Source organism: Nuphar pumila, chromosome 16, assembly GCF_984573655.1.
Source record: "Nuphar pumila chromosome 16, dmNupPumi1.hap1.1, whole genome shotgun sequence".
NCBI lineage: Eukaryota > Viridiplantae > Streptophyta > Magnoliopsida > Nymphaeales > Nymphaeaceae > Nuphar > Nuphar pumila.
Window position 1 is genome coordinate 67,155,594 of NC_143264.1, and position 14,110 is coordinate 67,169,703.

General features: G+C 39.6%; 1 protein-coding gene across 1 annotated transcript in view; it reads left to right on the plus strand.

Annotated features, from left to right (window-relative positions):
• LOC149813403 (protein GET4-like) overlaps positions 1-14,110 on the plus strand; it is a 42,097-nt gene that overhangs the window by 7,269 nt on the left and 20,718 nt on the right. Inside the window, exon 4 of the mRNA XM_089992131.1 lies at positions 1,211-1,289. Within this exon, the coding sequence (XP_089848257.1) occupies positions 1,211-1,289 (79 nt within the window). The remainder of the gene's footprint in view (positions 1-1,210; positions 1,290-14,110) is intronic.

Consider the following 14,110-nt stretch of genomic DNA (forward strand, 5'->3'; position numbering starts at 1 on the left):
TTCAACTATCAAAAACACTAAATGTGCAAGAAAAAATAGTTTCATAATGCATAATATGTTAAGAAAAGAGATACATACCGAAAACTTCTAAAAAAAGAGAGGAACAATGAATACTTCACCATTTCTTGAGCACCACGCTTTCCGTTGCACCAAGAGACAATCCCATCGTGACCTTGCTTTGATACCATGTAAAGAAATGGCTTTGAATACCTTAGGTTCAATAATGAACCAATACACATGCACATGAAGTGCGAATATACCCACTAAAGGGAACAATATAAGCACATAATGTGTTAACACGTAAACCCACAAAAGGGGCAAAATGCCTATAAGGCATAAGTTAATATCATTGAAGAAAATAAGGGTGTAACACCCATTACATGGAGCAAAAGCTCCTCCAACTAATAAGAAATACAAAGGGGAAATCCCCTATTTATAAGCACAAAAAGGGACCACCTTGGGGGCTCCCAAAGGAGACGTTGGAGAGCCCCCAACAGTCACATTTGTGACCGTTGGGGGCTCCCAACATCTCTATTGGGAGCCCCCCAATATGGTACGAAAACAAAAAATAAAAAAACAGAAAATAAAAAATAAAAGAAATATTACAATGCATATTCCAATTGGAATATGCGTAAAATGACAAATTACAAGAATACCCTTGAGGGTATTTTAGGAAGAGAAAATATATATATATATATATATAAATAGAGATACGTATACATATATATGTATACGTATCTTTATATATATATATATAAATATATATATGTACATTTAAGGATTATATTTCAACATACATATATGTGTATGAGTACACATATTTTAACAATACCATCAAGGGGTTTGTTCCACATGAATTTAGTGAAGAGTAGCATAAGCAAATGCAAGGAGGAGTAATATATGACTCACATATCTCTGCTATTGGGATCAAAGTTCACTTTAGTTGATGTGAGATATTATTTCTATGATTTTGACACAAATTTGGCTTTATATGTTTCAGAAATTTTATTGGTTTTGAATTTGATCATGCAAACACATTTTGTATATACTTTTTGGCAAAAAATCCATTTATTTTACTTTTTTTCTAATTTCTAATGGACCGGCATACATATCTTTCATGGTTGCATTGTCAGTGATATTATGCACTCTTCTTGAGTCAACCTCTTCATTAATTATTTAGCTATTGAATCTGCCAATTTTATGTGCACAGATACATTGCAGCTCAAAAATATGGGGAAGCCTTAGATATCCTCCAATCTGGTGCCTCAATCCAATTGAAACACGGACAGGTTATATTTCTATTCATTGTTCTACTTAGCACTGGTATGAGTATTTTTCCATGGCTAACTAAAGAATATGCTGATTCGTGTCTACTGTTATAATGCCTGAAACAATATTGTAGTGTCTGTCTACAATTTGAACAATAATTGTGTTGAAACTTGATGGTAGAATAATCACTGAGGAACGACTGAGATGCCTCATTTTGGAACTATGTTTGAGATGATTTAGGGATTCTAGGGTATTTTCAGTCAGTTCATTGCTTCTCTCTCTCTCTCTGATGCCTTTCTATCTTACACTATACACAAATGTAGTGTGAAACTCAGAACTGGATATCTTGCTGCTAATTCATGCTATACATAGATGTAATGTGAGGCTTGGAATGGGATATGCCACACAGATGTTGCATTTCATATGTTGTATCTGGTAGTAGCTGATCTGTTGAAAATAGAGATGCAATGATGTAGAAGAGCAAAGAGCTTGGTTCTCATCAGACATGTTAGTTCCATTTTTTTTAAAGGAATATTCATTAGATTATTCACAGAAAAAAAAGTGAGTGCTGTGAAAAAAAGAAACAACTGATTATACAAATATATCAAGATAAACCAAACCTATAATGCATAGTCAAATGACCAAATCGTGGCCACAAAAAGGGATTTGCAAATTTTGAAGATTGGACGCACATCCATGCCCACTCAACCACTCACATAAATTCAAGAACACTCATTCATCTTATTTGATGGAATCCGGTGCTAGTAAGTTGCTAATACTAGCAATGGGCCTTTAACAAGTATACCACCAAGTCTTGGCCAGTAAACATTTAAGTAAATAAATAAATGAATGAATGGATGAACATATAAATAGATAAATGTAAATATAAAATATATAGGATAAATATTTGCTACTATCTACCTTAGTTGTCATAGGCGCTAGGCGGAGCCTAGGTGGTGAGCCCCCTAAAAAACCTAGGTGAGGCCTAGGCGGTACACCAAATAAAAAAAACATACAATTTTGTAAACAAACTACTAAAATTAATAATAAACATGTATACAACATAAAATCAATCAACAATAAGCAACAAAATATGTCGTTGAACAATATACAACAACAACAACAACTATGCTTTCATCCCAAAACAATTGGGGTCAGCGATATGAACCAAAAAAGAAATTCATTTTGGGTCTTCCACATGAATCCTTTTCCTCCAATCATTTCTATCCAATGCCATGTCCTCGGTGAGGTTCAAAGCAATCATATCCTTTCCTATCATCTCCATCCAAGTCTTCCTAGGCCTACCCCGACCTCTTTTAACTAATATATTTTCCCATTTCTCCAACCTTCTAACTGGAGCATCATTAGGCCTTCGCCGAATATGTCCAAACCATCGTAAACGATTCTCTCGCATCTTTTTTTCAATGGGTGCAACACCTACCTTCTAACGTATCTCCTCGTTCCGAATCTTATCTTTCATTGTATTTCCACACATCCATCTAAGCATCCGCATCTCAGCTACACTCATTTTTTGAATATGATGTCTCTTGGCAGCCCAACATTCCGTACCATATAGTAAAGCGGGTCTAATAGTCGTCCTATAAAACTTTCCCTTCAACCGCAATGGCATTCTACGATCGCACAACACTCCAGTTGCACTTTTCCATTTCATCCACCCAACCTTTATCCTATGATTTACATCTCCATCAATTTCTCCATACTTATAAAACAATTATATTAAATAACCTGCTCAATACATTGTCTAACACAAAACATTTAACATATAACATTTAACAATGCAATACATTTAACTAAACATAGAAAACCACTCTTAAAGCAATGCTTGGACTAAATTATTTGATTAACACAACACAAAGTTATATGTTGCTTCAAAAAGAGAAAAAAAAACATACAGAGCCATACTAAAGTCAGAGAACAGCTTGAGACACCAAACTTCTGCCGAGCACACCGAGTTTAACAGGTGAATACACACTCAATCAAATCTAACTGAATGAAATTGGAAAAAGCAGCAAATCACAATATGAGAATTGTAAATGCTCTCACTTATGGATTCATGCTAAATCAATCCCTAGGGTACTGTAGGAACACAGATCTTTTGTGAAAACAAAGACACATCTAAAAAATGGTAAACTTGGAATGAAAATCATTTCAAATTTCAAAGTTAAATTTACAGCAAACCACACCAATTTTCCAGATGCTACAAACTATAAGTCATAGCTGCAAGCTCACTTAAATCGCCTGAAAAAAGTAAATTAATAAAAAACCAAGCATCTAACCTTATTGAATAAAAAACCCAAGTGCAATAAGTGGAACATTACAGAAAAATTACATAAAACTTCACTAGAATTGCATACTTGCAAAAGAATTTAAAAGAACAAAATATGCGAATGCCAAATTTACGTTCTACGAAATGTGATGACAGAGAGAGACCGAGCGAGAGAGAGTGAGTGAGAGAGGCGAGTAATAGAGAGAGACCGAGCAAGAGAGATGCGAGTGACAGAGAGAGACCGAGCGAGAGAGAGCGGCGAGTGATATATATATATATATATATATATATATATATATATATAGAGAGAGAGAGAGAGAGAGAGAGAGAGAGAGAGAGAGAGAGAGAGAGACTGCGAGTGACATAGAAAGAGATCGAGCAAGAGAGAAAGGCGAGTGACAGAGAGAGAAAGACTGAGCGCGAGAGAGAGGCGAGTGACATATAGAGAGACCGAGCACGAGAGAGAGAGAGGCGAGTGACAGAGAGAGAGACCGAGCGAGAGAGAGAGGCGAGTGACAAAGAGAGACCGAGCACGAGAGAGAGGCGAGTGACAGAGAGAGACCGAGCACGAGAGAGAGGCGAGTGACAGAGAGAGACCGAGCGAAAGAGAGAATGTACCTTTTTTTTTTGAAACTTCTTCTTCGTCATGCCCTAAGAGAGTCGAATGCGAAAAGAAAAAGAAAATTGACCCTCCTTTTATAGTCGTTGACACTTGGTCAACGACTATAAACCGCCTAGGCGTCCTAAGCATCCTAGGCGGCACCTAGGCAGAAAATTAGGGCTCCACCACCCAAACTGCATTGCCTAAGCGGTGGGGCTACGCCCAGGCCGCCTTTGACAATAAAGCTGTCTATAGTATGTACAATCTAGTTGGAAAATCATAGGTGCAAGTTGTATCCACTCAATCTTATCTGACCCCATAGATGTGTTCATCATGTTCTGTTTGCCACCTTGAATCATACTTTTTAATGCAAAAATATGTTTTTTTTTATTCTTGAAATGTTGGCACGTTGTAGGTTATTGATTTTTGAATCCCTTGAAAAACCTTCTAACATGTTGCAAATGCATTGATCCAAAACCTATTTTCTACTAAACAAACTATGTAGATCACATCTTCAAGGTTAGATCCACAAAAGAATTGCAAAAATGTTGAAAAAAACGGTATTTTCGCCTCATTTATGGTTTAAGTAAATTTTCTTCAGCCTTTTTTCGCCAAACATGGTGTAGCTGAATGGGAAAGCTCTATGCCATCTATATAGTAGGTTTCTAGTTCAAAACCCAATTAACCACATGCTTTTATTGATGTTTGGTTATATATAATTTAATTTTTAACTTGCACACACACACACACACCATGTTCCAGTATCCTAATTTTGAAAACTGCCATGCCGTACCAAGCTGTTGATAAAAATTTTGGAATTGGGAAAGGTTTACCTACCCGGATTACACAAGATCCTTTTAGAAGCGTGGGGACGCCATTTGCAAGCTCCGACCATCCTTCGCCTAACTGGAAGGTAAAGACGAGGCAGTTTTTTCGATCTTCGTAGCTCAAATCACACCACTACAGATTCAAGTATGCAAACAAATAAAAAATGTGTATAAGCACCCAATCAAAAGATTATATGAAATTGAAGCAAACAGATTGAGGATCTAGAAAATACCTTTTTCAGACTCGAGGGTGCGTTTAGCTTTTAGGGTCTTTTTGGTTGGTCAACACCTCCACGTAGGTATAAGTGTTCTTTAATAGTGTTAGGACAGAGTGCCGACAAAGCTTGAGTAGACTTGTTCTGCAGGTCCAGCACTTTGGTATCTTATTTTCACGTGCCTGGGTCCTAGGGGCCTACCCTTATTTATAGGACTCAGAACGGGATTCGTGTCATGGGACTTCAATCCCCATGGATATGATCTTATCCTCAGATGGAGATAAAACTTATCCAAGAGAGTCTTCTTGGATGAAGGCTCATCCAAGAGGCGACCTCCCGCCCTAGAAAACGCGTAGGGCAGTTGAAAAGAGATAGGGATAAGCCAAATGGCTTCCACACATTGGGTGCAATGGACGACGAAGCATCTATACTATCTCATAGCAGACGACACTTTGTTTTGCCATCCCCAACACTGGATGACGTTCTGCTCTGCCGTCCATAACGGATGACAGTCCGATGAGACGTCCTCTAAATGGAGGGCAAAATCTCCTTTGACGTTCAAGCTTTGAGGGGTATCTGATTCCTGCTAGATACCTGCAAATACTTGTTTTGAAAGGTGTCAATAGGGCATCATAAAATTTTGGTGTTTACAAATTCCTCTCTTTGTCATTAATCGAATGGGATTCAATTTATGACAAAGTCGACACTTAAGGCTTGGAACACTAGGTTGTCAAGACTAAGCTTAGTCTTGTCGAACGAGGTCGAGTCAGCGTTTCTGAAGGAAAACTGGATTGCCGAGATCGTGACTGGTCTCGCCGACCGAGGTCGATGCTAGTGCTAGGACAATTGAATTGCCAAGACCATTTGGTGATCTTGTCGAATGAGGTCGGTGCCAGTGCAAAGGCAATTGGATTGCCAAGACCATTTGGTGGTCTTGCCGAGTGAAGTTGGTGTCAGTGCAAGGACAACGGGATTGCCAAGACCATTTGGTGGTCTTGTCGAGCGAGGTTGGTGCCAGTGCAAGGACAACTGGATTGCCAAGACCATTTGGTGGTCTTGCCGAGCGAGGTCGGTGCCAGTGCAGGAACAACTGGATTAGCAAGATCAATTGGTGGTCTTGCCAAGCGAGGTCGGTGCCAGTGCATGGACAACTGGATTGCCAAAACCATTTGGTGGTCTTACCAAGTGAGGTTGGTGCTAATGCAGGGACAATTGGATTGCCAAGACCATTTGGTGGTCTTGCCGAGCGAGGTCGGTGCTAGTGCAGGGACAACTGGATTGCCAAGACCATTTGGTGATCTTGCCGAGTGAGGTCAGTGCTAGTGCAAGGACAATTGGATTGCTAAGACCATTTGGTGATCTTGTTGAGCGAGGTTGGTGTCAGTGCAGGGTCAACTTGATTGCCAAGACCATTTGGTGGTTTTGCTGAGCGAGGTCGATGCTAGTGCAGGGACAACTTGATTGCCAAGACCATTTGGTGGTCTCGCCGAACAAGGTCGGTGCTAGTGTATAAAAGGGGAAGAGTTGGACTGTTGAGACCATTATGGGTCACACCAACTTTGTGAATGATTTTCTGTTTGATAATTTGTGGTGGCAAACATCAGGAGTCCTACACCTCTTATTGGTTCATAAATAGGGTAGAGTTGTCCCAGTAAGGCTTTAGGGTAGAGATACCTTTCCTAAGATGATCAATTTAAACGTAAGACTTCCTGCCCCAATGAGGGGACTCAAGCATACTTCGATCAAGTAGCACCGAAGATAAGGCAGATCTTTTTGTGTACTTCTTAGACTCAGGATACCTATGACTCGACTCTTTGATATATGCAATGAACTTTTATGATATGCAGTGACCCTATGACTCATGATCAAGTTGTGGAGAAAAGAGAGAAAAGAAAAGAGAGAGAGAGAGAGGGAAAGACGACTGCTCATTTAATTAGGTCTAATCACCTATTGTTTAAATAGAGATTAGCCAAATGAATATATTTACATATGGGCCCCTCATTATCTAGTAAATACCAAAAACAACTTTGAGTAAAATTAAACCATTAAGAGGACGACTTATCTTAACACTCCCCCTCAAGCTGGAGCATAGATATCAACTTCAATATGTTTTGTCCTATCATGAAATATCAGATTATTAGCTATATATATAGCTGCCTTGTTATCACACATCACCACCATAGGAGATAGGACCTTCACTTGAAGATCAATCAACACTGTTCGAACCCACATTAATTCAGCTGCGGTTTGAGCCATAGCTCTATATTCTGATTCAGCACTTGACCTAGCAACCACAGTTTGCTTCTTGCTTCTCTAGGAGACTAAGTTACCTCCCACAAATACACAGAATCCTGTGGTAGATTTCCTATCCTCTACAGACCCAGCATAATCAGCATCAGAATAAGCGATTACCTCCAGAGTGCCTCCTTTCTTGAATATCCCTTTTCCAGGAGAGGATTTTAAGTACCTAAGTATCATCATTATAGCATTCTAATGTACCTCAGTCGATTTGTCCATGAATTGACTAACCTTGCTTACAGTCAGAGCGATATCAGGTCTCGTGACTGTCACATAAAGTAACTTTCCTACCAATGAGCGATAACTCTTGCTATCAACAGGTTTTGACCCCTCATCCAACAAATGAACTTTGCTCTCCATGGAAATATTTGCTGGTTTAGCTCCCAACATTCCTGTTTCTTTTAGTAAATCAAGAACATACTTCCGTTGTGACAGAACCACACCCTCACTGCCCCTGGCTACTTCTATGCCTAGAAAATATCTAAGGGACCCAAGGTCTTTAGTAACAAAATGTTTTTGAAGATGAGCCTTTGTAGCTGCAATATCATTCATGTTATCTCCTGTAAGAATGATGTCATCCACATATACCACCATAACAACTATACCTGAGTTAGTTTTCTTAATGAATAATGTGTGATCTGACACTGATCTATTAAAATCAAGCTTTGACATCACCTCATACAACTTTTGAAACCATGCCCGAGGACTCTGCTTTAGACCATATATCACCTTTCTTAATCTACACACCTTCTAACACTCCCCTTTAACCTCGAACGCAGGAGGTTGCTGCATGTAGACTGTCTCAGACAAATCTCCATACAAGAATGCATTTTTCACATCTAGCTGACACAAACTCCATCCACGGTGAGCAGCTACTGACAGAACAAGATGAATGGTGTGTTAGATTTTCATCTGTACCTGCATTGAGAGAGAGAAAACAGAGAAAGAGAGGGAGAAAGAGAGAGGCGAGAAGGGAAATCCAAAAGTCGACTGCGGCTGTCACGATTTCTTCATACAGAAATCGTGACCTAATGACTGTATTAATACACTTAAGTGTACACAGTGGGTCGTGTCGTGTCTGGTGTAATATCCGAACCCGGATACAAATAAAACTAATACATGAGTGAATTCGGGTCTGGTACAGGATCCAGATCCGAAACTCTATTCACCTTTTTCACCCCCCTCAAGTTGATCATGGTTATGGACCATGCACAACTTGCCTTTAAGCATCCAAAAACGATCCTTTGTTAACCCTTTCGTAAATAGGTCCGCAACTTGTTTTTCAGTATTGACGAACTCAGGCTCAATCTCTTTTTCTTCAACTTTCTGTCTCACAAAGTGTTGGTCAATCTCAATGTGCTTAGCACGACTGTGATATACTAGATTGAATGACATGTTTATAGCACTTTGGTTGTCATATAGCAAGATAGTGTGGGAGATCTTTTCTCCTACTTCAGTCAGTAGATGTTTGATCCATGTGACTTCGGCAGTAGCAACAGTCATAGATCTATACTCAACCTCGGTACTTGATCTAGCGATAGCCTTTTGTTTTCTACTGCTCCAAGAGACTAAATTTCTTCCAATGAAGGCACAATATCCTGATGTAGATCTTCGTTCATCAGAATCTCCTGCCCAGTCTACAACACAATATACAGTGAGTCTATCCTCATCTTTGCCATATGACTGTGGTGAGTATGTCAATCCATCCCCAATAGTCCCTTTCAGATATCTAAGGATCCTCTTGACAACTTCCATATGTCCTGTACGTGGCGCATGCATAAATTGAGACACTTGATTGACTGAATAAACAATATCAGGTCTAGTGAATGTGACATACTGTAACATTCCTACTATGCTTCGATACCTGGTGGGGTCATCACATAGAGGTTTGCAGTCTTTCATGCCTGCCTTGCTGAGAACGTCTACGGTGTACTTGTGCTGAGTGAGTGTCAAGCCATGAGCCTGATTATCAATTTCTACACCAAGAAAATAGTGTAGAGCTCCAAGATCTTTCATTTTGAACCTCTGACCTCGTAAGTCTTTTACTTCTTGGATGTGGGCCACAGAGTTTCCTGTGATAACAATATCATCGACATAAATTAATAACAGAGTGGTCACAGTTTGACTTCTTGACTTCTGAAAATAAACAATGAGTGGTCCTGCATAGAACGTGAAAATCCATGTTTCTGAATCTCTAGTGAGAAGCTATCAAACCAAGAGCGAGATGCTTGCTTCAGACCATAGATAGCTCTCTTTAACCTGCACACGAGTTTTACAGTTTTGTTCTTGATATCCAGGGGGTTGCTCCATGTACACTTCCTCCTTCAAGTCTCCATGAAAGAAAACATTTTTTACATCAAGCTGACTCAACTTCCATCCATGTTCAACAACCATAGAAATAATAGTCCGAATTGTTCCCATTCTTACAACTGGACTAAAAGTCAAATCATAGTCTTGCCCTGCTTCTTGAGTGAATCCTTTTGCCACGAGCCTTGCCTTGTATCGTTCAATGGTTCCATCTGACTTGTACTTTATCTTGTAGACCCATTTACATCCGACAATATTTTTGTCAGGCGGTCTGGGAACAACTTCCCAAGTTCCACATTCATGCAAAGCTTGCATTTCATCATTCATGGCTTCTACCCACTTGGTAGAAGTGGCTTCCTGGTAGTACATAGTGGGTTCATCTTCCTTATTGAGAGCAGTTAAAAAAAGTTGAAGATCCAAGGAGAAGTTGTTATAGCTAACCCACCTGTCAATGGGATGTCGTATGTGGTTCAATTTTCTGACCTCAAGGGTGTGAGAAGGAGTCGGATTGTTGACTGAGACATGATCTAAATGGCTTGATGTTGTCAGTCTCTGTCTAGAATAGACAATGCCTTTGTAACTGCCCGGTACCTTTTCTGAATTCTATGGCCCCGACGTCTCAGTGTTTTCAGACATCTCTTCTTCTTGCTGCACGCAATCTGATGAACATGCTTCACTGGAGCCAACAAAAAGTTCTGAACTCAACAAATGATAGTAAACTTCAGTTGGTATATTCGTTGCATCAACTTTGTTATCAAAATTTTGTTCATCAAAGACAACATTTCTTGAGATTTTGATACGTTTGTTGGTGGGATCATAACACTTATATCCTTTGTAGTCATCTGCGTATCCCACAAACCTACACTTTTGGGCCTTGTCTTGAAACTTGTTTCTCAGGAACCGATCAATATGCACATAGCAAACACATCCAAAAACACGCAGATCATGATAACTAGGATGAGCTCCAAAGAGACAGTGATAAGGAGACTTATTTTTCAGAACGACCGTCGACAATATATTTATCACATGCACGGCAGAATGAAAAGCTTCTGTCTATAGATTGATGGGAAGATTGCTGTCATGAAGCATACTCATGGCATTTTCAACGATATGTCTATGTTTTCGTTCAACAATCCCATTTTATTGAGGAGTGTGAGGGCAAAACACTCTTCTTCCTATTTCGTTATTTCGAAGAAAAGAAATAAAATTACGGGATGAAAATTCCTCACCTCCATCACATTGAAAAAATTGAATGGACTCAGAAAATTGGTTTTTGACCAAGGAAAGGAAATTTTGAAACAAAGAGAAGACTTCTGACTTATTTTTTATGAAATATATCCAAGTGTATCGAGAATAACTATCAACAAAGATTATATAATATCTGCTTCCAGACCCAGAGACAATTGGGGCGGGTCCCCACACATCAGAACAAATAATCTCAAAAGGTTTTGAAGCTCTCTTATTAATGGAATGGAAAGGCAATACATGACTCTTGCATGAAAGACAATTGGAACATTTATGACTCCTCTCATCCCCATTAAGACTTTCTTTTGGAATGAGATTATTAAAAACAAGTTTCTCAATAAAATGACTCCCACAATGTGCTAACCTACTATGCCATAAGAATGACTTTTTACATTCAGAGATACTAAAAACACTGACAGAAGAGGATGAACACGACTCTGATGAAGGCTTCGAAATTAGGTGAGAAGGGCAAACCTCATGACATGGAGCTTTTTCAAAGACATACATGTTGCCTTGTCTCTTTCCTTCAACGAATGTTTCCCTCTTGCGTAGGTCCTTGACCTGCACAGAGAAGGGAGTGAATTCAACTGAAACATTATTATCATCAATAAGTTTGGAGACAGAGACAATGTTTTTCTTAATGTCAGGAGCATGAAGAACGTCAGAAAGACTAAGAATGGAATGTGACATGGGAATGACAGTCTTTCCAACATGAGAAACAGGATGGTGGGATCCGTCTCCAGTGACAATCTTACTTTTTCCGAAATAAGGAATAGGGTTAGAAATTTTACCTGCATCGTCGATTACATGAGTTGCTGCCCCTGAATCGACAAACCAGGTGCCTTCATCACTCTGCTTCAATTTTAACTCTGACAAGGCAGATATCAACAATTATTTAATCTCTCCACTGTTTCTGGTATTTGAGAACTTTCTTTTGGTTTCTGTATGTGGACCATTTCCTTTATTTTCTGGATTATGCCAGCAATTCGCCTTGATATGCCCCTTCTTGTTATAAAGGAAGCAAGTAGGAATGGGTCTTGGTCTCTGCGCATGAGTTAACATGTTTGGAGTGGGAAGTAGACCACTCCCTCCGTGTCCACTTCGCCCTTGTCCTCCTCGTCTCCGTCCTCTACCATAAGTCACTCCTGTAGCAAAAACTTTTTGAGAATTTAAATGATTATGAGTTTCTTCAAAGAATCCTCTCAGAGTCATTTCATACTGGATCAATTTGGCTCGTAGCTCATCAAAGGTAAGAAGAACATGGAGTCACAATAGTCAAGTGACTATCATATTGTAGTCAGATCCCAATCCACTCAGGGTTTGTTGCACCATGTCATTGTCACTAACGACACACCTTATAACTGCAAGCTGATCTGTGATGACCTTTATCTTGGTCAAATATTCCATGATGGTCATGGAATCTTTTCTTAACAACTGAAATTCTCTTTTTAGAAAAACTACTCTTGCTTGAGAAACCTACGAATACGTTTGAACCAGTCGTTTCCAGAGTTGTAGAGCTGTACAATTGTCAGGAATGGCAAAAAGAATCTCTTGAGACAGGGTTGATGTGATGTATGCAACAACTGATTGGTCTTTTCTTTCCCAATTAAGAAATTCAGCATTTTTGACATACACGATTGAACTCGCCCCTTGATCATCTTTTTCTTCTCTCGGAATAAATTCTGGTGGAACTGGAGTGGTTCCATCCAGGTGACCTAAGAGGCCTTGACTCCTTATGAAAGGAATAATTTGCCTCTTCCAGATCAAGAAATTTGGGGTATTCAACTTCTCAGAAACAAGCTGGTTGAGAAAACTTGAAAAAAAGATTTGATTGAGAGTGATAGGGATCCATAGAGAATAAGAATCAACAGAAATGTTCAACCCTCGTCCAACCCTTTTTTTTTTTTACGTATGTCAGAGGATCACAAACTGTTAAATTGAGAGAATGAAGGATCTGGAACTTTTCTACGCACCAAAAAGGAGGTTTACGCGATAAAAAAAAATCACACGTTAAGTATTCCTCCCCCCCCCCTTTTTTTTTGACTGGTACAGTAAAGAATAATCAAGGATTAGAATGCACAACAAAACACAAGGAATCAAGGGAAACACTATAGCATTCGAATATGCAGAGATAAACTTTGGAGAAGGTAGAATAAAAGGGGAATCAAATAATTAATAAAGATAAATGTGATGTTTCACGTGAATCAATTCACGAGTTCACGTGAAATGCTGTCAATCCACGATCTGGGAAAAATTTGATGCTTCACGTGAACCAGTTCACGTGAAATACTGTCAATCCACGATCTGGGTTCACGTGAATAGGGTTCATATGAATCACAGATTCACAAAGGTAAAACTCATGTGAGGTGTGAGTACACAGGAAGTTTCAGAGAGAGGGACAGAAAAGAAGAAGAAAGGGACGAAGGAGAACAAAGAGAGAGAGAGAAACGAAAACCTCAAATTCTTGATCGTTGTCACGTGCCAGATGTTTTTTTTTTGCCTCTAGATGGATCTATGCTCTGATACCATGTTAGATTTTCATCTGTACCTGCATTGAGAGAGAGAAAACAAAGAAAGAGAGGGAGAAAGAGAGAGGCGAGAAGGGGAATCCAAAAGGCGACTGCAGCTGTCACGATTTCTTCATACAAAAATTGTGACCTAATGACTGTATTAATACACTTAAGTGTACACAGTGGGTCGGGTCGGGTTTGGTGTAATATCCGAACCCGGATACAAATAAAACTAATACATGAGTGAATTCGGGTCTGGTACAAGATCCAGACCCGAAACTTTATTCCAGAGTTACCTGTCGAGGAAGCGGGAGCGGGAAGCGATACGGGAAGCGGGAGCGGGAAGCAAGACACTTTCAAAAATTTAGGAAGCGGGGAAGCGTGGGACCACTTAGAAGAAAATTCCGAACCGTCTCGGAAGTGACCTAGGAAGCGAATCGGAAGCGAGGGGGAAGCGAAAAAATGGAAAAAATGGGGGAAGCGTGGGGGAAGCGCGTTTCCCATAAATGGGTTAAATGGGAAACGCGCTTCCCAAAAAAGGGGGAGGCTTC